Source organism: Rhinatrema bivittatum, chromosome 10 (genome assembly GCF_901001135.1).
Source record: "Rhinatrema bivittatum chromosome 10, aRhiBiv1.1, whole genome shotgun sequence".
NCBI lineage: Eukaryota > Metazoa > Chordata > Amphibia > Gymnophiona > Rhinatrematidae > Rhinatrema > Rhinatrema bivittatum.
In genome coordinates this window covers 30142389-30167558 of record NC_042624.1, presented here as the reverse complement: position 1 = coordinate 30167558, position 25170 = coordinate 30142389, and the positions used below count along the sequence as shown (strand labels likewise).

The 25170-nt window shown below is 46.1% G+C and overlaps 1 protein-coding gene across 2 annotated transcripts in view; it reads right to left on the bottom strand.

Moving 5' to 3' along the window:
• Nucleotides 1–24059, bottom strand: part of ABCD3 (ATP binding cassette subfamily D member 3) — a 312071-nt gene extending 288012 nt beyond the window's left edge. Inside the window, exon 1 of one of the 2 annotated variants that reach the window (XM_029618697.1) lies at nucleotides 23910–24059. In XM_029618697.1, coding sequence (XP_029474557.1) covers nucleotides 23910–24019 — 110 coding nt within the window. In that variant the 5' untranslated portion in view covers nucleotides 24020–24059. The remainder of the gene's footprint in view (nucleotides 1–23909) is intronic. The other variant, XM_029618696.1, reaches the window with a different exon arrangement.
• Between the last annotated feature and the right edge of the window lie 1111 nt (nucleotides 24060–25170).

Below are 25170 nucleotides of genomic sequence, written 5' to 3'. Positions count from 1 at the left end.
GCCGTTTGACGCAGGCCCTCTAGCAGGGGGTTCATTCTAGGTTCCCCCGGGGTGTCCTGGCCCAGAATAGCCAGTTCTGACAGGCATTGAGAGACCAGGTCTAGGAGATCCTCCTTCCGAAAGAAGCGTCTCATGGTCCGATATGGTTCTATCTCCGAGGGGAGTTCTCCCTCCTCGAGGGGCTCCTCGTCTTCCTAGGAGCAATCCGAATACCCATAAGTGGGGCTTCTGGGTGGCGAGTGACCGTGCCTAGGTCGTGAGGGTCCAGGGGCCGGATCATCCGGTACGGTAGGACCCAGTCGAGGAGCAGACTGCATCTGGACAAAGGCGTGAATCCCCTTGAATAATTCCACCCAGGAAAGCGAAGCCGGATCTGGCCTTAGGGGCACCAGGTCTCTCGGGTTCCCCGGCTGCTCACCGCGGCCTGCTAAGTCCGGGGTGTTCCCTGAGGAACTAGCAAGTACGCTGGGCTGGGACCGGTCCTGGCCAGGAACTCCCAGGGCCTCCTCACATTGGGCGCATAGGGAGTCTGCATCCTCGCTCAGTGTGGCTCTGAGGTTGCATGCTGAGCAGAGGCTTAGAGCTCTTATGCCTGATTCTGGAGGTGCCGGCTCTGCGGACGCATGGGCTCTCTTACGCTCCATTTCGTCTGTTATTTCCTTCCAGCCGGAGTATGCGCCTTGTAATATGTGTCGCCTACTAATATGCGCTTATCCGCAGGCACTTATCAACGGGCGCCTATGAATGCGCGCTTCTCAACATGCGCTTAGCCACATGCGCCTAGGAACGGGCGTCTTATGAACGTGCGCCTATCAACAGGCGTCTATGGACGTGCGCCTATCAACAGGCTTCTATGGACGTGCGCCTATCGACGGGCGCTTATCGACGGGCGCCCGTCGATGAAAGTGCGCCTATCAACAGGCTTCTATGGACGTGCGCTTATGAACGGGCACCCATCTATCGGCCTGCGCCTATCGGCGTGCCCTGAGCAACGTGCGCCTAGCAACGTGCGCCTAGCAACGTGTTCCAGGTGGCGAAGGCGGGCAGGCAGACAAAATGGCGACCTCCTTGACGGGCTGCCACGTAGGCAGACCCCGCTAATCCACACTTCCTCGGAGACCACAGTAAAGATGTACGCCTTACCTTGTCTTCGGCGCTTCCCGGCTGCAACCCGGGCGGTCTCCGGCTGCGGGGGGAGAGGGTGAGTACTTTCACCGCCACGCTCGAGGAAGTGCATACAGGAGCCTCTCTTATGGCTTTAGGTGATTTTATTCCATGGCAACATTTCCCAAATACAGCCATCAACTGCTTTTTTGGTGGCCACATCTCCCACTATCAAGGTTTTCCAGTCATCCATGTGCAAATCTCTACCCCACTGGCTCTCATCCCAGTCACTGCTTCTTCTCTGGCTTTGCACAGTTGAGTTTGAGAATGCAAGAAAGAATAGTACAAAATTACTGGTACTGCAAACTCAGCCACATGAAGGCAGCAACAGATGGGTTGGGAGATGGCAGGTGAAGAGCAGCGATCAGTGAGGCCCAATGGCTTGAGTCACTCCCACTCCCAATCTACCTGAATATATTTCGCTTTGAAGTGCTAAAAAACAGAATATAAATCAAATACATACATACATACATAAATACATCAAGCTAACTCCACTGGCAAGAGGAGAGCAAAGCAACACAATTCTCTCCTGCTGGCCAGCAAGGTGGGCAAGAGCGCGAGTGCATACATCAGAGAGGAGTCAGGGGAATGGGGTGAGGGGGGGGGTGAATTGTCAAAGTGGCCATATTCTGAAGCCACCAAACACATTCTGTGAGAACACCTGGATGGAAACCATTATTACTTCGGACATGATAATTGTGAAGACAAGGCCCCCCATACTATAATAAAACATGTAACAAAAATTCACTTTTCACAAGAAGGGAATCTGGCTCTGCAACTCTACTAAACCATAACCCTATAATAAAAGAAAGTTGGCAACCACAGTTAGGTCAATTCTGTGAAGAGCTGAAAGTGCAAAGTCATTCTTCTTTCACCTATTTCTTAACTGTTAGCTCACTACCTCTGCTCTGGCAGATGATTACTTAAACAGAGGAAAGGTCATTGCTCAAGAGAAAATATCCTGGCAGAGACAGCACTCCAAAGCCTGGAATATGTAGCACAATACATAAAGGGGCCGATTTTAATTCCTACGCGCGCGGGGTATATTTGTGCACGCTACCTGGCGCGCACCAATGTACACCCAATTTTATACATGCGCGCGCTGCCGTGCACATGTTATAAAATCCAGGGTTGGCGTGCGCAAGGGGGTGCACACATGTGCACCTTGTGCACGCCGAGCCCGGGGGAAGCCGATAGCTTTCCCTGTTCCCTCCAAGGCCGCTCCAAAATCGGAGCGGCTTTGGAGGGAACTTTTTTTAAGCCCCCCCCCACCTTTCCCTATCTAACCCAACCTCCAGTCCTACCTAAATCCCCCCCCCCCACACTTTATTTCTTCTAGACTTGCACGCGCCGGCCAGCTACCGGCGCGCCAACCCCCGGCACAGGCTGCTGTGCCGGAGGACTCGGGACCGCCCCTGAACCGCCGCCCCCTGACCACACCCCAGGACCGCCCATTTTTTAAAGCCCCGGGACATACGCGCATCCCGGGCTTGCCCGCACCACCGAGCCTATGCAAAATAGGCTCGGCGCGCGCAGGGGTATGTTTTCGGGGATTATGCGCATAACCCTTTGAAAATCTACCCCAAAATGAATACACTGCAACTCTTTACATTGAGCAGAGTTATCTGCATGGAAGCTTATTAAGATGTAACTAGTTTTGAAGTCCTATAGTAATGAAATGTTATTGTATTTAATATTTCTTGCTCATCGGTTCCCCAACTCTCAACACAGAATTCCTCAAAGTGATTTACAAAAGAAAACACGCATAATATAAAAACTAAAATAGTACAACATACAAAAAAGCTATGTTACTTCATAGTGTCTCTCTGTTTGGCAGGCTGATCTTTATCAAAAATCATCATAATCTCCCCAAAGAAATTTACAACTGGAATTTTGGTTATCATATGAATATGATGATGCTCATAAACTGGGAGAAATATATAGCATTACGTCTCGATGGAAAACTGGATTTTTTTTTTTTTACCCACAAGTTTCTTACTGTTCCTTGTGGTTTCCAGCTCAAATTGGAACCAGCCTACTTTGGGTTACAATGCCATCTGCAACTACCCATGACTTTTTACCCCTTTTTATAGCCTCCGCCAATTCATCTAGCCTAATCATTGTGTCTGTGGTCCCCAGTTGAAGATCACAGTTCCTTCTGGAGAATGGCAACATAGATCCATTGTTAAGCAATGGCTGAGTTTCCCCTCTCATCAGGGGCTCTGAACATTGCCTGCACAGCATCCCCAGCCTCAGCGGCAGAGTGCTGGTTTGGGAATTAAATCCAGGTACCACTGCACAGCAGTGCACCACACTGCCATTAAGCTGTCAGGCTGATCCCAGAAAATAGGATTTTACTAGTAACTTGTTTACTTTACATAGGGCAAAATCTTTTCTTCTGCATGCTAGAATAAATAACTATACAAAAACACTAATTTATTTATTTAAATACATTTATATTCCACCGATCTGAAAAACTCTAATGGTGAAGATTTGGAGGAGTTTGAACAAATCATAGCGAACCTGGAAGATGAAACAGGGCAAAGTAGCAAATCACCTAGACCAGATGGTATAACCAGAAAGTTTTGAAAAAAAACTCAAAAATGAAATTGCATACCTATTACTAATAATTTGTAACCTATTACTAAAATCATCTATCGTACTTGAAGATTAAAAAGGGTAGCCAACGTAACACCAATCTTTAAAAAGATTGGTGATCCAGGAACTTACAGGCCAGTAAGTCTGACGGCAGTACCCAGGAACAATCTTAGAAATTATTTAAAAAAAAAAAAATTAATGGACATTTAGACAGACATGGTTTAATGGGACACAGTCAACATGGAGTTTTCCAAAAGAAAGTCTTGCCTCACCAATCTGCTACATTTTTTGAAACGGTTAATAAAATTAGAATAATTGAGAACTGGTGGATATAGTGTATCTGGATTTTCAGAAGGTGTCCGACAAAGTAGTGATATTTTGTCTGGGAGGGAAGAAATATCACAGGAATGACCCCTCACAATATTTCACTCTTCCCACAATAAAATATTGTGGCTTGATAAACGACCCCTTAAATTTGTACCCGAGGCAATGAAGGGTAAAGTGACTTGCAAAAGATCACAAGGAATGGCAATGGAATTTGAACCTAGGCTTCCCTGGTTTGAAGCCTGTTGATCTAACCTCATAATTCTAGCAAACTTTGAAAGTGGCTTTCCTCAAGAGACCAAGAGATCCTGTGTGGGCACCTGATCCCTTCACTGAGGCATCCATCGCTAGGGTTATCTGATGGAGGAGAGCATGAAGTGGAGCTCAGTCTTGAAGCATACATGGATTTAACCACCAGTGCAACTCCATTTTCATGTCTCCAGTAATCTGTACAACAGCTGATATCAATTGAGAGCTGATCACATTGACTGTACAAACCCCACTGCAGGCAATGAATATGAAGGCAGGTTAGTGGGACCACATGGATGGCTGCCACCATATGACCTAAAGCAACTACAATTACTCTGGCTGTTGAGCGGTCAGCAGCTTGTAAATGAGCAATCTCATGGTGCTTTCTTGATCTGATGATAGAAATGCCTTTTCTTGCAGTGAGTCTATCCATGCTCAGATGAATTTTATCCTCCGAGTTGGCACTAAATTTGACTTCTAAATTCACCAGAAATTCCAATCTTGTACAAGACCAATCATCTTGCTCAGGGAGAGCAACAGTTCTTCTCGATACATCGCTGTGACTAGCCAGATATCCAAGTACAAAAAAATCTGAATGCCTTAATTTAACAGGAGTACTTTGTATTTATAATGGGAAGAATCCATCCTGAAGTGAAGGTAGCACCAGTGGGAGGGATGGATGGGCAAATGAGCATATGCATCTTTCAGATCGAGAACACACATTCATTCTCACTTCTGAAATAGGAGATAATCATGATGAGGAAATTCATTTTTAATTTCTCTTTAAGTAGATGTTTGTTGAGAAGTTTCAAATCCAGAATAGGCCTCAATCCTCCTGATTTCCTGGGGATGAGGAAATGTTGTGAGTAGAGGCCATTTCCATGTTAGGATGCCAGGACTGGCTCTATCAACAGTTGTAGAAGGAGCAATTGCACTTCCAATCAAAGCTGCAGCAAGTGAAATGGATCTGGATTGAGAGTCTAGCAATGTAGAAGGAATGATAGATGGGGAAATGCAAACAGTATCTAGACTCCATGATCTTTAGGGCTCAGAGGTCCCATGTTATCTGACACCACGAATCCAAAATGGTCTAGATTCTGCCTATCCACCAGAACAGAGGACTGTTGCATGCTTAGAGGGATCAAAAATTGGACCATGGTTTAATTTGGGCCTAATGTGTCATTTTAGGGTGATGGCATGTCCACTGCCGAGCACTGGCTGGAAGTGGTTGTTGTCAATGAGCCAGAAAAAGTGGGAGGTAGTACTGTTGGAAAGGATGGAATAAGTATCTCTGAAAGAATGGTCTTTTGTAAGTCAAGAAGGAACTCTTGTCTTACAAAAGAGGATGGCTGCTCGGGAAGTGTCAAGAAGAATTGGACCACCATATTCTGTTCTTTGAATAACCATTACTCTAGAGTTTTCTGCCAAAAAGGTTGCCCCCTAGGCAAAGGAGGTCCGCCAACTTCTTTGTACATCATCTCGGATACTACTGACTCTAAGCTTTGCCACATGTCGAGCTCCGATGGAAGCTGAGGTACATGAATTGAACAACTCATACACAGAACAAAGCATCCAACAAGCAATTTGGGATAATAAGTGTCGCCATCTTCAGATTGTAGAAAAGGCTTTTGTTTTTTTAATGCAGTCATGTAGATAATGCACCACATAACACTGGTGAGTAGAGATAACAGCGGTAAATACTTTCGTTCCAAAACTGTCTAGTAGCCTATGGTCTTTGCCTGGAGGCAAATTTGAATGAATTCTTATCTTTTCACCTTTTTTCAGTGCAGATTTGACAACCACAGAATAAAGAGATAGTTGGACGACACCAAACCCTAGTGACTTCTGAACTCTAGAGATATAGCTTTCTGGCTGTAGGAATGCCAGAAATAGGAGTGTCCCATATTCTCATCTGTAAAAGGTTCAGTGTGTCATGGGCTGGAAGAGCTGTTGGTTCTGATGCATTATCTAGTATTTGACAGGGGGGTCTTCATCCTTACGCACATTGACGCCAAGTGTCTTTCCTTTTTTTTTTTTTTTTTTTTTTTTTTTTTACATATTTTGAATAGGTGAGGTCCTCCATGGTCAGGAGCATGCAAAGTGAGTCAGAATAGATACCTGTAGAACCTTCTTCAGAACCTAATGGAGTGGGTTCACTAATCCAGGAACCCAAAAACGAAGGCGCAAACTGGGGTTTCTCCTGGTTGCCTTGGAGGGGAAATATCCTTGTCTACCACCCTTGACTCTGCTGAAATTGAGTGGGATGTTAAAGAACCTCGTAGCAAGGGTTCTGATGATGTGTTCATGCCATCAAAACTGTGATGGAATCAACACATCTCAGGGATCACTGTAGCAAAGGTGGAGAGGCTAGATAGTTCCATCCATCTTCCTAGTCAAAGAGGTAAAGACATTTTTTTACCATATCTGCAATCTGGTCAAGTGATTAAGATATCCTCTGACCTGGGTTCCACAATAGGAGGTCTACTGGAGGTGAGCGGTACTATGGAACATAACGAGTCTGAAATGTCCAGTCAGAAGCCCTCCACTAATAACTTTGAAGGAATCGAGGGCTATTGCATTCAGATGGGGAAGAAATAAATTCTCTTCTGCACCTGATCTAGGGCAACTGGTATACAGCTGTGTAGGTAATGTAGCATGATGACTCTGGTCTGGGGCTCAATGCATCAATTGCCACACTATAGGAGCCTTGTACTTCGATGGAATCAAATGCCTTGGAGCTCCAGAGGAATGTTTCTTTGAATACTTCAAGGAGCCTCCCTTGAGCTGAGTCAATGAAAACTGATCCTGGATGGGGATGCTTTATCGATGCATGCATCAGCTGAATCGGGATCATTAATCTGGAAGGAGCCCCAGTTCTTGCACTGTGAATCAAGGGGTCATGCACACCAGCTCCACCGCAATCATGGCATGACTATGCGTCTGAGACCAAGCCCTGTGTGCATCATTTGTGCCAATATGCTTTGCGTCAACAGTGCCAAAGCCTGTTGCATCACTAATGCACCACAATTCAAGGATTTATGCTTCTTCGACACAGGCTCTCAAAGCCCCAGAGAGTGATCTTGCTTGTTCCTCAACTCAGGGCTCAACCACACAGCTTTGGCCTGTACTGAAGGGAGAGTTTTTGAAGAGCTCTTGCTCAGCTCTTTACCCAGCAAGGGAGACTATGCACTGCGCAAGCAAATCTGCTGCAACTCTGAAAAGATTTTGCAGCTCCATGATCTTACAAACTTTGGAATACTAGGAACATGGGAACATTTGTCCACAAGCATAGCAGTTTTCCTAATTGTGGTTCAGCCCAAGCAATGACAGCACACCTTGCCACAGATGCAATTTATGAATCTACTTATGGTAGGTTTCTTTTTGCCAGATATGTTGAGGAAGCAAAGGCCTTTTCTTATTTTTTTATATAGCTGAAAAGTGCTGCTGTGGGTGATGCAGAGGCAGTGAGGCAATTAAAAAAGGAAAACACTGAAGAAAAATAAAGAATATCAAGGATTTAAGATTTTAGAGAACAGATTATCTGGAGAGACTGAGTACAAGTCCATGCTTGTGGTAAGACAAAAAAAAAATGACTGAGGAGACTCATGAGGCAACGCCCACATAGAGCTAAAAGTTCTACTAGCTAGGCAAGATGCGTCTGTTTGGTGCCGCCGGATATCACTCGTCATGGCTGATTCAGCTTGCTAAGATTTTAAATCTTAGGCCAGATTGTTTGTTTTTTGGCTTAACTAACTTTCTTTTCTTTCTTTTTTAACCATTGTCTTGCTTTATAAATACCCCTTTGTCCTGTATATTTGTCTTATTAGATTGTAAGCTCTATTGAGTAGGGTCTGTCCTTTTTGCGTATTTGTACAACGCTGCATATGTCATGCAGCACTATAAAAATGTTTAAATAGTAGTAGTAGCTTATTGATAGAAAATATATTTCCTCTATTGATTCATGGTGCAATGGCACCTTGAGTACTGTGTGCAGTTCTGGTCATCCCATCTCAAAAAAAAAACAAAAACATAGCAGAACAGAAAAGGTATAAAGTAGGGCATGGAATGGCTCCTTTATAAGAACATAAATACCATGCTATGTCAGATCAACATCCATTAAGTCCAGCATCCTATGGTCAGACTGGGTCATAAATCTCAAAAATTGAGAAATTACTTACCTGATAATTTCGTTTTCCTTAGTGTAGACAGATGGACTCAGGACAAATGGGTATAGTGTGCTCCTGATAGCAGTTGGAGACGGATCAGATTTCAATCTGACGTCAGCTCTAGTACATATAGCCCTGCGAGACGCCATGCTCTTCAGTATTCTCTTCAAGAAGCAATTGTGGATATATGTGTGACTGAATAACTTGGTTAACTTGAACTGGTTGATGTGGTTATAGTTGGAGACTGCCAGTGTACTCAACCGAAAAACGCCAACATCCGGTAGGTATGGGTGTCCTAATTAGAGGAAAGCTTGGCTTACCCGTGTTGGTCTTGTTCTCGGGGATTGTCCCCCGAGGGTTCCGTGATTGTCGGCAGCTGTGGACGGGATGCTGAGTTCATCTGTCTACACTAAGGAAAACGAAATTATCAGGTAAGTAATTTCTCCATTCCCTAACGTGTAGCAGATGGACTCAGGACCAATGGGATGTACAAAATCTACTCCCGAACCAGGTGGGAGGCTGCCCATGGCCCACTTAGTACTGCCCTTGCGAATGCTGTGTCCTCCAGAGCCTGAACATCCAGGCGATAGAACTTAGAAAAGGTATGAATGGTGGACCATGTCGCCGCCCGACAGATCTCGGCGGGTGACAGCATCTTGGTTTCCGCCCAAGACACTGCCTGGGCTCTAGTGGAATGGGCCTTGACTTGTAGAGATGGAGGCTTGCCTGCCTCTATGTAGGCTGCCTTGATAACTTCTTTGATCCAGTGGGTTAGGGTTGCCCGTGAGGCTGCTTCCCCTTGCTTCTTCCTGCTGTGAAGGACAAAGAGGTGGTCTGTCTTTCGTACGGATTCCAACTTTTCCAGGTATCGGATTAGGAATCTGCCGATGTTAAGATGGTGAAGGCGGTGAGATTCCTCAGAGTCCTTATGCTCGTCTGGCGATGATAACGAGATGGTTTGGTTTAGATGGAAGTGAGAAACCACTTTTGGTAGGAAGGAGGGGAACCTGAGGAACAGTTCGCGACAGGACAGTGCTTGGAGCTCGGAGATGCAATGGGCCAAACAGACTGCCACTAGAAATGCAGTCTTCAAAGTTAGTAGTCGGAGGGACAGGCCGCGAGTGGGTCTGAAGGAGGCTCCTGCTAGGAAATCTAAGACTAGATTGAGATTCCATAAGGGTACTGGCCACTTTAGAGGTGGTCGGATCTGCTTGACCCCTTTCAGGAAGCGGGAGACGTCCGGGTGAGAGGCTAGGCTTCCACTCTCTACCTTGGCTCTGTAGCAGGCCAACGCGGCCACCTGTACTTTGATGGAGTTGAGGGACAACCCCTTCTGTAGGCTGTTCTGCAGGAATTCCAGAATCCTGGGGGTTTTGACTGTCCGCGGGAGGGTGTCGCGGTCTTCACACCTGGCTTCGAATATTCTCCATATTCGTATGTAGGTTAGGGATGTGGAAAACTTGCGTGCTCGGAGCAGAGTGTCAATCACCGCCCCCAAGTATCCGCTCTTCTTCAGGCGTGTCCTCTCAATGGCCAGACCGTAAGAGAGAATCGAGTTGGGTCTTCGTGGAGGATCGGGCCTTGTTGGAGCAGATCCCGGTGTGGAGGTAGAAGGCTCCCCGTCAGTAGTCTCTGCATGTCTGTGTACCATGGCCTTCTTGGCCAGTATGGGGCCACTAGAAGTACTGGTCCCCTGTGGTGTTCTATCTTGCGGATGATCCCACCCAGTAGCGCCACAGAGGGAAGGCGTATAGCAGAACTTCCTGTGGCCAGATCTGGAAGAGAGCATTGATCCCTTGAGATTGTGGGTCCCGTCTGTGACTGAAGAAGTTGGGAACTTGAGCGTTGGACTGGGTTGCCAGGAGGTTCATGGCTGGTGGTCCCCAGCGGTTTACTAACAACTGAAAGGCTGTGGCCGACAGCCTCCATTCCCCTGGGTCTAGACTTTCTCTGCTGAGGTAGTCCATGGTCTTTTCCCGTGATGTGGGCAGCTGAGATCTCTTGTAGGTTTGATTCCGCCCACTCCATTAGGGGGTTCTATTTCCAGGGACACCTGTTGGCTTCTGGTTCCTCTCTGTCGGTTGATGTAGGCCACTGTTGTGGCGTTGTCCGACATGACTGACAAATTCGCCCCGGAGTCTGTGTCTGAACTGCAGGCAGGCTAGCCTGACTGCCCGTGCTTCCAGTCGGTTGATGTTCCATCCCGACTCTTCCTTGTCCCATTGCCCCTGTGCGGTCAGTTCTTGGCAGTGGGCGCCCCACCCTCGTAGACTCGCATCCGTGGTGAGCAGGATCCAGGTTGGTGGGGATAGCCTTATTCCCTTGCTCAGGTGGTCTTCTTGTAGCCACCATTATAGCTGGGTTCAAACCTCCTCTGGGAGCTGTAGTAGAACAGAGTAGTTTTGGAACATCTGATTCCATCGTGACAGCAGGGAACACTGTAGGGGCCGCATGTGCGCTCTTGCCCATGGGACCACTTCCAGTGTGGATGACATGCAGCCGAGGACTTGGAGGTAGTCCCACACCTTGGGGTGCAGACTGATTAACAGGTTTTGCAACTGGTTCATCAGCTTTGTTCTCCTTGTAGGAGTCAGAATAACCTTGTCTTGTCTGGTGTTGAACCTGACTGAGATTGTGAGGGCTGCAGACAGCTCTTGTTTGGTTGACCACCCACCCGAGGTTCTCCAGTAGAGTTTTGACTCTGTTGGTTGCCTGATGGCTTTCCTCTGGGGATTTTGCTCTGATCAGCCAATCGTCCAGATATGGGTGTACGAGGATTCCTTCTTTCCGCAGTGTCGCCCCCACTTCAACCATGATTTTGGTGAACGTTCGGGGAGCTGTGGCTAGCCCGAAGGGTAGTGCCCGGAACTGGTAGTGGTGGTCCAGGATCGTGAAGCGTAGAAAACGCTGATGCTCGTGGTGGATCGGGATGTGCAGGTAGGCTTCTGACAGATCCAGGGATGTGAGGAATTCTCCTGGCTGTATCGCTCTTATGATCGAGCGTAGGGTTTCCATGCAGAAGCGAGGGACCTTCAGGTGACGGTTGAGCGACTTGAGATCCAGGATGGGTCGGAACGTACCCTCTTTCTTGGGAACGATAAAATAGATGGAATAGTGCCCAGTATTTTGTTGTTGTATGGGCACCAGTGTTATGGCCTTTAAGGCAAGCAATTTGGTCAGCGTGATTTCCACTGCCCTCCTTTTGGAGAGGTCGTGGAAGGGAAATTTCACAAATTTGTCCGGAGGAATGTTGTGGAAGTCCAGATAATATCCCTCTCGAATGATGGTTAGGACCCACTTGTCTGAAGTTATCTCAACCCATCTTTGGTAGAATAGGGCAAGCCTGCCCCCTATGGCTTCTTCCTGTGGATGGGCCGGCTGATTTTCATTGTGGGGTGCGGCTAGGGCCTGGGCCAGAGCCGGCTCTTCTGCTGTGTTTGTTCTGAAAGGACTGGCCCTTGCCTGCGGGGCGAGATGCTTGATATGTATTTTTGTATGGTTTGAAGCGCTGTGATCCCCTGCCCTTAGATGTTCGGGGGGAGGGGCGCTGGCTTCTCTTGTTCTTGTCCTCCGGTAGCCGTGGTACTGGGGATTCGCCCCATTTGTCGGCTAACTTTTCCAGTTCACTTCCAAACAGGCGGGTTCCCTTAAAAGGCATTCTCATGAGTCTCGTCTTGGAAGTCGCGTTGGCTGACCAGCTTTGGAGCCAGAGTTGCCTTCTGGCTGCCACCACGGACGAGACGCCTCTGGCTGCAGAGCGCACCAGGTCAGAGGTCGCATCCATGAGGAATGATACTCCTGGTTCTAGTGCTTCGACAGGTGTGGTGGCGTTCCTGATCTTTGATAAACAGGTGCGTGTCACCACGGCGCAGCAGGCCGCAATTTGTAGCGACATAGCTGATACGTCGAATGACTGTTTGAGTATGGATTCCAGACGTCTGTCCTGGGCATCCTTGAGTGCTGCTCCTCCCTCGACTGGGATGGTAATGCGCTTAGTGACCGCGCAGACCATGGCATCCACTTTGGGGAATGCCAGGAGATCTTTTGCCGCGGGGTCCAGGAGGTATGTGGCTGCCAGGGTCCGTCCCCCTTTGAACGTGGCCTCCAGAGAATCCCATTCCAGGTCAATCAGCTGTTGGGAGAGCTTGCAGCAAAGGGAAATGGTGGGAGGCCTGATGGAGTCCCTCGAGGGGGGGGGGGGGTTCGTCTTCGGTTCCCCTGTAGCACTTGTGTCTGGGATAGCGAGCTCTTTTAAGCTGTCCGCCACGAGGACTGAAAGCTCGTGTTTGGCGAAGAACCGCCTCATGGTTCGGTAGGGTTCCATTCCTGGAGGGATTTCTCCTTCATCCAGGTAGTCTGACCCTCATCTGAGGTGTCCGGTCCCCAAAGCTGGGGCTTTGGGGCGGGCGAGGCTATGGCTGTGTCATCATAGGCACTGGTTGCATGTGGACGAAGGTATGTAGGCCTTGAAGAATTCTACCCAGGAGAAAGATGCTGGGTCTAAATTGAGAGGCACTACATCCCTGGGAAGCCCCATTTTAGGGAGGCTCCCGCTGGGCGTAACGAGGTCCGGTGTACTGTCGGTGGAACCAGATCCCCATATTGGCTGGGGAGGACCTTGGGCTGGATCACCCAGGGCCTCCTCGCACTGTATGTACAAAGCCGTGGCCTCTTCGTGCTGCGCCGCTCTAATGTAGCATGCTGGGCAGAGGCCCTGGGCCTTAAGATTCTTGTCTGGTGGTGCCATGGTTTGTGTGCGCCGAAAGAAACTCCTGTTTGTGCGTTCAAGCATACGCCGGGAGGCTGAGATATGCGCTCCGGGTGCGCCGAAGTTGCGTGTGTAGGTCAGATGCGCGCGCTGCTCTGCGCATGGGGTTTTACTTATGCACCCAGCACAGTTGAGCGCCCAGCGCCCTTGTGCACAACGCTGAACTTATGTGCGCACAAGTGATTTTGTGCGCATGACTCGTCTCTGTCCACACAGAACGAATCTGCGGACAGGGCGGTGATCAAATGGAAATGGCGACGGCAACCACGCGGGCAATATGGTGACCACCTCGGAGGGTCTCCACGTGGGAGGGCCCTCCTATCGAACCAGGGTCTAGCCCTGGTAGGGCTGATCAACCCGGTAGCACTTATGCTGGCTGGCTATCTGTGCGGCTATTTGAGCCTCGGAGACCGGAGACTTAAGAAGTTTTCTACCTTGCCTTGTCTCGGCGTTTCCCGGTCTCTTTCCGGGCGGTCTCCGGCTGTGGGGGGAGAGGGAAAAAATACCTTCACCGCCGCATTCGAATTTGCACCTGCTGCTGGGGGCTAAGTCCATGCCGGGAACCGGCTGCAGGACCGAGGCCTACCTCTGAGGGATCGCGGAAATCACCTCAGGAATCTCGACTGGGGGAGGGACCCGTTGGTATCACCGCAGGAGAGCGGGGCTCGTCTTTAGAGGTAAGTTTTCTTCTTTGTTTTGTTTTGGATTTCTTTGGTTAGAATACTCTAACGCCGTGCAAGCATGTATAGAGTCCCGAACTGCTATGGAGACGGAGAATACTGAAGAGCAAGGCGTCTCGCAGGGGCATATGTACTAGGGCTGACGTCAGATTGAAATCTGATCCGTCTCCAACTGCTATCAGGAGCACACTATACCCATTGGTCATGAGTCCACTTGCTACATGCTAGGAAAATAAATCTATTTTTTGTTACTCAACCCCAGGGAAAGCAATGGTGTGCCCTAATCTGCCTGGCTAATAATGTTTAATGGATTTTTCCTAGTTGCCTTGACCACATCCTCTTGCAACATATTCCACAACTTGATTGCTCATTGAGTGAAAAAGTACTTTCTGTGGTTTTAAATAGTTGTTAGCTTCATAGAGTATCTCCCTGTTTTAGTATTTTTTGGAAGGGTAAATAACCATCCTTTATTTACCTATTCTACCCCACTCACAATTTTATAAAAAAAAAAAACTTTCATCATTTCCCTCAGTCATCTTTTCCAAGCTGGAGCCCTAACCCGTGCAGACTCTTTTATAGGGGATCCGTAATGATCCAAGGCTAAATAGGTCAGGGTTGCTCAGCTTGAAGAATAGACATCTGAGAGGAGATCTAACAGAGGTTTATAAAATCATAAGAGGGCTGTAAAGACATAGGGGCAGATTTTAAAAGGCCTGCGCGCGTAAATCCTTCCAGAAGGATTTACGTGCGCCTATTTTGCATAGGCTGCCGGCGAGCGTGTAAGTCCCGGGGCTTTCGAAAAGGGGCGGGAGGGGGCGTGTCCGGGGGCGTTCCCGAAAAGACGCAGTGTTTCCAGGGCGGGCCTGGGGGCGTGGCGCCGGCCCAGGGGCGTGGTCGAGGCCTCCAGACCAGCCCCCGGGACCGGAGGACGGAGCAGGGCTGGCGCGTGCAAAGTTATGCCTGCTTTCAGCAGGCGTAACTTTGCCGACAAAGGTAGGAGGGGGGTTTAGATAGGGCCAGGGGGGTGGGTTAGGTAGGGGAAGGGAGGGGAAGGTGGGGGAAGGTGGGGGGAGGGCGAAGGAAAGTTCCCTCCGAGGCCGCTCCGAAATCAGAGCGGCCTTGGAGGGAACAGGCAGCGCGCGCAGGTTGCACAAATGTGCACCCCCCTTGCGCGCACCGACCCCGGATTTTATAAGATACGCGCGGCTACGCACGTATCTTATAAAATCCAGCGTACTTTTGTTCACGCCTGGTGCGCGAACAGAAGTACGCGATCGCGTATTTTTTAAAGATCTACCCCATAGTGAACAGTTATTAAATAGTTAAAGTAGTTCACGACTGAGGGACTCTCCATGAAACTAATTGATAGCAGATTTTAAGCAAACTGGAAAAAGGTTTTTTTTTTTTCCACTCAACATACAATCAAGCTGAGGAATTTGTTGCCAGAGGATATAGTCCAGGCATCTAGAACAGGTGAATTTAAAAGGGGTTTGGACAAGCTCCTGGAAGGAAAGTCCATAGAAAATTAGCAGCTAAGTGAAATTGGTGAAAGCCACCATTTTTCCCTAGGTGTGGGCAACAAAAATTTGATCTACTCTCTAAAGATCCAGGTCGGCCATTGTTGGAGACAGGATGCTGGGCTTACAATGACCCTTGGAGTGACCCAGCATGGTGACTATGTTCTCGAGCTGGAATCCTTATATTCTTCCATACGTTTCTATTAAAAAAAAAAAATACACAACCACTTCTAAGAACATATGTATAAAACTTCCAAGTACAAATAGCGAGATAAAAAGATGGCACCCATCCCCCTTTATTCTTAAAAATGTGCTCCTAAGAGAAGCTTTTGGGCTGCATTTTTTAAAATTCTCATTACACATAAATCTGTAAAAATATTTATATTCTTGTTACTGTAAAACAGGGAACAAAGTACTTTATTAAAGAACCGATGTATTTTGTTTTACAGATTTTACCATACTTGCTTAGAGCACTAATAAGCCAATCATAAATTCTATGATAAGTTATGATTTCTGCTATGAGCATATTTACTCTAACTGTATGGAACTGGCCAGACTGAACTGCTGCATTTAATAACCCTAGGGCTGCTTGAGGCAGAGTACTATGGAGAAATAGATCATGCTTCTAGCACACCAGGAGCGCAGACTAAAATCCATACAACACTAAAAATCATAGTTTTTGTTTAAAATGGCAACATTGGGCAAATTGGCGTTCCTTATTAAAAGGTACAGTGTTAGTTGTAACAATTTACCTAAGCTTTTGGGAACTCACACTCATTCAACAACTAAAGTGTTACGGCTGTAGTGCTTATGAATAATAATGTTGTGTACATCATCCAGCCTCAGTAGCAAGTTAAACATCTGGAATATTTCTTTAGAACTGAAAATGATCTGTGGCATCTGTCACTCTTCTTACACCAGTCAGTCTAACATCAGTGTCAAAGAGCAATGGCTCTATTTGTGCATGCTCTTGTTTGAATAATAGTCCCTTGGTACAGTGACAGTCTTTTTAAATCACCAGAAAAAAATCAGTGAGTTTTGTGGAGTGAGATCAGGAGACAGGGAAAAAGCTAAGACCAGGTTTTCAGATTACTTAAAGGGGGACAGCAGTAAAAATAAATAAATAAATGAAATGACGGGCATCTGCCTTTTTACTGTATATTCTTATGCAGCATAACAGTTATTAAATTATTAAAATTTTAAAATAGCTGTCAAACAAATATGAAGAGCCAACTACAGTCCTTAAATGACACAAGCAAGTCTGTTTTTTTTAATTGTATATAAATATAGTTCATTAATCTTCATCACCCATTCTATTTGAAGCCCTCAAAATCTGAGTTAACCATTCCTAAAAAGTAGTTCACAAGGGTTGGTGGTGGTCAGTCAGAGCCATAGCTATCCCTGGCTTCGTGTCCTCATGTGCTGATAAGGGAGTGCCAAAAGAGAAACCAAACAAACATGCAGTGCTGGAAAACAGGACTGGCTGGGACAAAGTCATTCCAAATCCTTTTTCACCACTTCAAGCAGGGGAAATTAACGTATTTTACTCAATTAGTGGTAATACTGTCACTTTTAATATTCATGATAAAATTCAAGTGGCATTGGAGTCTAAGGTTAATATACTGTTTCTAGAAACATAAAAACATAGAAATGATGGCAGAAAAGGACCAAATGGTCCATTCAGTCTACCCAGCAAGCCTATGGTAGCATCTGCCGCGCCATACACATCACCCCCATAAGATTCCCAAACCGTCAAAGTCAGGGCCCTAGTTGGTCCAATTCCGTTACCTCTTGCCGTTGAAGCCGATACAGTACAGTGCGCTCCGGCAGAGCGCACTGTTAACCCGCGATTGGACGCGCTTTTTGACGCGCTAGCTTTACCCCTTATTCAGTAAGGGGTAACAGCGCATCAAAAACGCACCTAATAGCGCCCGCACCTAATAGCGCCCGCAACATGCAAATGCATGTTGATGGCCCTAATTAGGTATTCCCGTGCAATTCAGAAAGCAAAATGTGCAGCCAAGCCGCACATTTTACTTTCAGAAATTAGCGCCTACCCAAAGGTAGGCGTTAATTTCTCCGGGCAGTTTTTACTGCTTTTCTGTGCAACCTCCGACTTAATATCTCTCGCAACTTTTACTGTATCAGCCCGAATGTCGGAATTGCATCCAAAGTATCAGGCTTATTGGTTTAGGGTGGTAACCACCGCACCAGCAAATTACCCCCATGCATTCTTTTCTTCATTTCCATCCTCTAGCCTTTAGGGATCCACAGTCAGAGGTTCCGAAAGTTTAAAAAAGGTTTTTAAAAAAAAAAAATTGAATCGGCCCGCAGCTTGAAAACCGGAAGCTCAATTTTGCCGGCGTCCGATTTCCGAACCCGTGGCTGTCAGCGGGTTTGAGAACCGACGCCGGCAAAATTGAGCGTCAGCTGTCAAACCCGCTGACAGCCGCTGCTCCTGTCCAAAAAGAGGCACTAGGGACACGCTAGTGTCCCTAGCGCCTCTTTTTGCCGTGGGCCCTCATTTGAATACAGAATCTCGTGCACAGGAGAGTAGCCTGTGCGCGCGCCGGGAGAGCGGGCGTTCACCCGCTCTCCTGCAACTTTTACTGTATCAGCCCGAATGTTGGAGTTGCATCCAAAGTATCAGGCTTATTGGTTTAGGGTAGTAACCACCGCACCAGCAAGTTACCCCCATGCATTCTTTTCTTCATTTCCATCCTCTAGCCCAGAGCTTTCCAAACTTTTCATGTTGGTGACACACTTTTTAGACAAACATAATTTCGTGACACAGTAATTCAGTCTACCAGCAAACCAGAAGTTAAACGTTAAACGAACAAAATGTATTTCAACAATTTATGTATGTTTCCTTAAATATATACATAAATAAAATGTTTCACAACACAACCTATCTCATAATAAATATTTGCAGGCTTCCACTTCCTCCATGCTGATCTCGTACATTGTGAGATCGGCATAGAGAAAATGCTACTCTTGCACATTCCCAAAGATTACATGTGCCAATCACTAAAAAGTAATTTTTTTTTTTACCTTTGCTGTCTGATCTTAGTTTTCTAATCGGTTGGTCACAGGCTTTTTTTTCCACCTTTCCTTTCTTGTTTTTTTTCCAATTCCTTTTACAGGGTCTTTTTTTCTATTTCTTTTCTCTCCATCTGTCTTCCCTCAAACACACAATCAGGTTCTCATTCACACACCCTATCTTACACAGGCTCTCACTCACATGCAATCTCACACATCCACAGCTCTCACTCTAACATGCCTCTCTCTCATACATACATACATACTGTCTCTCTCGTGCACATGCTGTCTCACTCTCACACACACAGGCACTCTCACTCCTACATGCTCTCTTGCTCAAGCACAGGCTCTCACTGGCACATGCTGTCCCTCTGCACGGGTTGCCGAAAGATGGGCTCTTCAGAGGCCCTGATCTTCCCTGGCCGTGACATGGGATCTGCAGCGGCCCTGCTATCGGGTTTCCTCCTCTTCTCGGGCTGCCACGACGTGGGATCTGCAGCGGCCCTGCTATCGGGTTTCCTCCTCTTCTCGGGCCGTCACGACATGGGATCCGCAACGGCCCATTAATGCTGCTCTTCTTCTGTACGCAGCAGATGCTCCTCCTCCTTCCTGCCCACGCGGCTCCGGCAACGTTTTTCTTCCAGGGCTGCACAGGCAGGAAGGAGGAGGAGTGAACGTGACCCTTTTCTTCGGGCCGTGGTGATGTAAGCTCCACCACTGCCCGCCGATCTTCCTGCTATAGTTCCCTGCTTCCGCCGGCCCTGTGGACCGGGCGACACACCTCCACACTACAGGCGACACACTAATGTGTCCCGACACACACTTTGGAAAGCTCTGCTCTAGCCTTTAGGGATCCACAGTGTCTATCCCATGCCCCTTTGAAATCTTTCACTGTTTTTGTCTTCACCACCTCCACTGGAAGGGTATTCCAGGCATCCACCATCCTCTCCATGAAGAAATATTTCCTGACGTTGGTTCTGCATCGTCCTCCCTGGAATTTCATTACGTGACCCCCTAGTTCTACTGATTTCTTTCCAACGGAGGTGGTTTGTTGATTGTGCATCATTAAAATCTTTCGGGTATCTCCCTTGCACTTCCTCTCCTCCAGGGTATACATATTCAGGTCCTTCAACCTCTCCTCATAAGTCATTTATCTCCTGGTATGTAGATTGCTGCACTGACAAGAGCTGCAATGATTGTTCTTTTGCTATTCGTAACCAGCTCCTTGCTCAATTTCTGATGCCTATATTATGGGTGCAACATGACACAGCGCTCAAACATAGCATAAGAAATAAGTTGCCATACTGGGTCAGACTGAGGGTCCATCAAGCCCAGCATCCTGCTTCCAACATTGGCCAATCCAGGCCACAAGTACCTGGCAAGTACCCAAATATTAAATAGATCCCATGCTACTAATGCCGGTAATAAACAGTGGCTATTCCCTATTGATTAATAGCAATTTATGGACTTCTCTTGCAGGAAATTATCCAAACATTTTTTAAACCCAGCTACACTAACAGCCCCAATCACATTGTCTGGCAATGAATTCCAGAGCTTAATTGTGCGTTGAGTGAAAAAAAATGTTCTCCGATTTGTTTTAAATGTGCTACTTGCTAACTTTATGGAGTGCCCCCTAGTCCTATTATCTAAAAGAGTAAATAACTGATTCATATTTACACATTCTAGTTCTCGCTTGATTTTTAGATCTGTATCATATTACCCCTCAAACGTCTCTTCTCCAAGCTTAACAGCCCTAACCTCTTTAGCCTTTCCTTATAGGGCAACCATTCCATCCTCTATCATTTTGGTCGCCCTTCTCTGTACCTTCTCCAGTGCAACTATATCTTTTTTGAGATGCGGAGACAAGAACTGCACACAATATTCAAGGTGCGGTCTCACTATGGAGCGATACAGAAGCATGACATTCATTGTTTTATTCACCATTACCTTCCTAATAATTCCTAACATTCTGTTTGTTTTTTGATCACCACAGCACACTAAGCCGAAAATTTCAATATTATTCACTTAAGACGCCTAGATGTTTTTCCTAGGTGGTAACTCCTAACATCATGTAACTACAGTTTGGGTTATTTTGCCCTATATGCATCACCTTGCACTTGTCCACATTTTATTTCATCTGCCATTTGAATGTTCAATCTTCCAGTCTTGCTGGGTCCTACTGCAATTTATTACAATCTGACTGAGATTTAACTACCCTGAATAATTTTGTGTCATCTGCAAATTTGATCACCTCACTCATCATATCGCACAATATTTAATTTTTATTTAATTTATACACTGCATAACCAGTACAAATTATAAAAGCAGTTTTAAATTTTTGTGTATGTTTTATTGTAAACATCCCATATTGAAGGACTGGAAAAGAATCCTCCAATTATCCCATCCAGAATGAACAGTGGTGATGGAGAAGGAATGACCAGAAGTATAAATGAAGTGCTAAAAAAAAATGACCCTAAAATGTATATACATTATAAGGTTATAAAGTTTTTAACACATGTGAAGTTTAAGTATATACAAAAGTAAAAGAAAAAGTCCATAATGAAAACAGAAAGGTTAAAATTGTTACTATATTAGTTACAAAACTTCTGAAAGTCAAGACTGAGACTTTCTTGACAACAGAGTATAGTGGTCAGGGACAATCAAGTCACACATTGGTTTCCATGCATGGATACTTGTTGCAAAAAAATCCCAGTGCTTGTAAGTAAACTAGTATACTCCTCAGCAGCTGGATTTATCATCCTTCACCCAGCACAGTCTGTACTATTACCTCATCCCCTATGCTACTAATCAGACAGATGTACCAAAAATCACACAGATTTTACCAAAAAAACTATTTTTTTATTTTGTTTCTTATAACATCAGTTCTCAACCAGTGTGTTGTCAAGCACACGCGGGTGTGTCGCCACACTTCCTGGTCCCCCGCTAACCCAGCTGCTCCCCCTGCTCCAGCGAAATAGGAACTCATGTTCCACCCGGGCGGAACGCAGCAGGACAGCAGCACCAGCATGGTCTCTTTTTCCCATCCCCCCCAAGGCCCGGAAGAGGAAGTGGTATGCAGCAGCTGCACGCAGGGGACGAAGAGACCATGCTAGTGCGTGCAGCATTGACCCAAAGAAGAGAGGCACGGCCTGAAGAAGAGCAGCATGATGCGGAGCAAAAGAGGAGCAATATCAGCCCCCACGGCCAATGGGACTCCTTTCTTGAGGCCGCGAGGGGTGGAAGTGGAGGAGGCTACTGCTACCACTAAGGCAGGAAATAGAGGAGGCTGTTGTTGCTAGTTCAGTGGGGAGTGAGATTGAGTGAGCAAGCATACATTTCAGATCGTGTGTGTGTGTGTGTGTGTGTGTGTGAGAGAGAGAGACAGCATGTGAGTGATTGAGAGTCTGTATGTGTAACTGTGTGATTGAAAACATGTTTGTGTGAAAGAGAGTATGTGTGTGTGAGAGATAGCATGAATGTAAGTGTATGATTGAGAACCTGTATATTTAAGTGAAAGAGATCATGTGTATGTATGATTAAGAACATGTGTGTCTAAGAGAGAGAGAGCATGTGTGTCTGTGTGTGATTGAGAGCAGATATAGGTGACAGACCATGTGAGTATGTTATTGAGAGCAAGAGAGCATGTGCGTGTGTGATTGAAAGCCTGTGTGTGTGTAAATGTGAAAAGGCAGACAGCATGTGTGTAAATGTGTGATTAAGAGCCTATATAAGTGAGAGAGAAAAAGCATGTGTATATATGTGTGTGTGTGTGTGTGTGTGTGTGTGTGTGTGTGTGTGTGTGTGTGTGTCTACTATTTTGAAATATTTTATTGGTATCTAGAAAATTTTGATAGGAGTTTTTAATTATTGGATATTCCATTAATCAGCTATTTTGAAATCTGTTCCTTTTGTCGGTATGGTTTTACTGCTATTGATTTATATTTCTTGATTTGGTTTGAGGACTGTTGAGGTTTCTCTTTTTCCTTTGTTACACTGCATACAGTCTCTCTGGCTTGTTGCAGTTTCCAGTTCAGTTTTTGTCTGCATGTTTCTAGTTATGCTTTATGGTCTCTTTATTCTTTGTTAGGTGAGGGTCTGCACATGTGACTGAAGTGAGGTATTCTGCTGGCAAGTAGTTTTTGTGTAGGGCTCTATTGTAGCCTGGCTTGGTCCGTTTTCCTAACAAGAGGTGTATTGGGGGTCTTAAGGCCTGGTTTAATATTTTCAGTGTTGCCTTTTCTTAGGTAAGGTGGTTACTGTTTGAGTGCTAGAAATTGTTTTGGTATGGGATGTTTACTATTTATTCAATTTATGTTCAGAGTACTTATCTGTCCCTTGTGTCATTCTTAACAATAACAATAATACTGGACCTTTATTTTTTATTTATTTATTTATGCCATGAGTTGTAATAAGAAGTGTGTCACACATGTGAGCGTGATCCATCACGATAAGAAAAATGTTGAGAAACACTGTCTTATAAGACTATTTACAGAGAGACTTATCTACCTGGAGGCTATCCATTCAATGCAACAATAAATATAAAATTACATAATTCAACCGGCAGGAAAAAGTTATGACTATACTTTTTCATTCTGAATTTTCATTCTTAAGAAAGCATATTTCAAGTTTCAGAGAACTCCTAGTTTGCAACTCCCAATGCTATAAATCCAGGCAAATCCGAGACTGCTGTGCTGATCCTTATAAGAATCCTAAGCAAGCTTCACAATAATGTATTTAATAAAAAATGAAGAGCATAAAGAATTAAATTAAAAAAAAAAGTGGACATTCGAAAAAAAAAAAAAAGTACCTTTTTATATTGTGTAAGAGTGAAAACAAATATTTTCAAACAAAACAACGCGATCTAGGATTAAGACCAGAATAGGATGTAATGCAGATAATAATCAGGCAAGTATGTACTGTCACTTCAACCATGTTATTCTTATCAATGTTGACCAAAACTAAAGAAAGCAAAGGTTGACTTCTTGGGAATAACGAGAATTCTTAATCGACATCTCACCTTTGTCCCAGAGAAGCAATGACAGGTGCAATGGTATGTCAACGAAGAAGCCAAGTATGGGAACTACTACCCTGCAGCAAAACGGGAGGCAGAGCAGATGCTAACGCTCAATGGTTACCTAGTGCCATCAGCCCTCCACTGCAGCAGCCAGGTTCAGTGATCAGCGCTCTCTAGGCCGAACAGCGTCCGGAGAAGGCGCGGCCCTGTCACGGCAGCCGGACCGAGGCCGCACTGACACGAACACGGCTCTCCGCAGCTCACGGCATCGTGGACGAGCTGCCCACAGTCCTAGCCCCCCTCCACCTCCGGCGTGGGCAGCTCGGCACCAGGAAGGAAGGGGAACGGCAAACCGTGCTCCAGCGGCCTGAGACATACTGCAGAGCTTACCCGTGCAACGAGGCTGCTCTCCGCCTCTTGTTCAACAGGTAAAGCAGCAGACAGGCGACGCCGGCCATCGACGAGTTCCGAGCCGTCAGGTATTTGCTGTACGCCGCCATCGTCTCTGCCAGAGGACGGAGCCGGCGCGCGGGGCAGGCCGGGACGGAAACCCGAGCTCCGCCCCTTCTCCCGGCAGAGGTGAGGCCGCGGAATGTGCACTCGCGCACACTGCAGCAGAAATATCAATCAAGTATATACATACAGGCCAGAGCACTGTACCAGTAGGTGCAGCAGATGTATACACATACCTGGGAGCTTTTGATTTCCAGGCACGCTGAGAATTTCGTCGATTATGGGGGAGGGATGCATACATACTCTCTTTCTAATAGGTTCTTGTGACCTTGCTTGACCACTATTGGAAATAGGATACTGGGCTTGTTGAACCTTTGGACTGACCCAGTATAGCAAATCTTATGTTCTTATGTACACACACATATATTCATATACACACACACTCTCAATTCTCCCTCATACACATGCTCACTTACACACTCCTTTCATTCTCACACATATCCCACACCCCACATTAATGCTCATTCCCTGTATGTACCCGGATCAGTCCAGACTGTGGGTTGAGCCTCCTTTCCAGCAGGTGGAGACTTGAAGGATGCCCTATATCAGGACAGAGCCTATCCTCTAACCCAGGGGTCAGGAACCTTTTTGGCTGAGAGGGCCATAAACGCCACATATTTTAAAATGTAATTCCATGAGAGCCATACAATATGTTTAAAACTAAATACAAGTAAATGTGTGCATTTTATGTAAGATCACACTTTTAAAGTACAATAAGTCTCTGAAAATATTACACCAGGCCTTAAGACACCAATACATCTCCTATTAGGAAAACGGACCAAGTCAGGCTGCTATAGAGTCCTACACAGAAACTACACGCCAGCAGAAAACCTCACCTGAATCACGTGCTATCCCTCACCTAACATAGAATAAAGAGACCAAAATGCATAACAAGAAGCATGCAGAAAAAACTGAATTGGAAACTGCAACAAGCCAGAGTCTCTGTATGCAGTGTAACAAAGGAAAAAAGAAACATCACCCATCCTTATAAAACAAATCAAGAAATATAAAATCATCAGCAGTAAAACTGTACTAACAAAAAGAACATAGTTCGAAACAGCTGATGAGTGGAATATCCAATAATTAAACACTCATATAAAACATTTCCAGATACCAACAAAATATTTCAAAATAGACA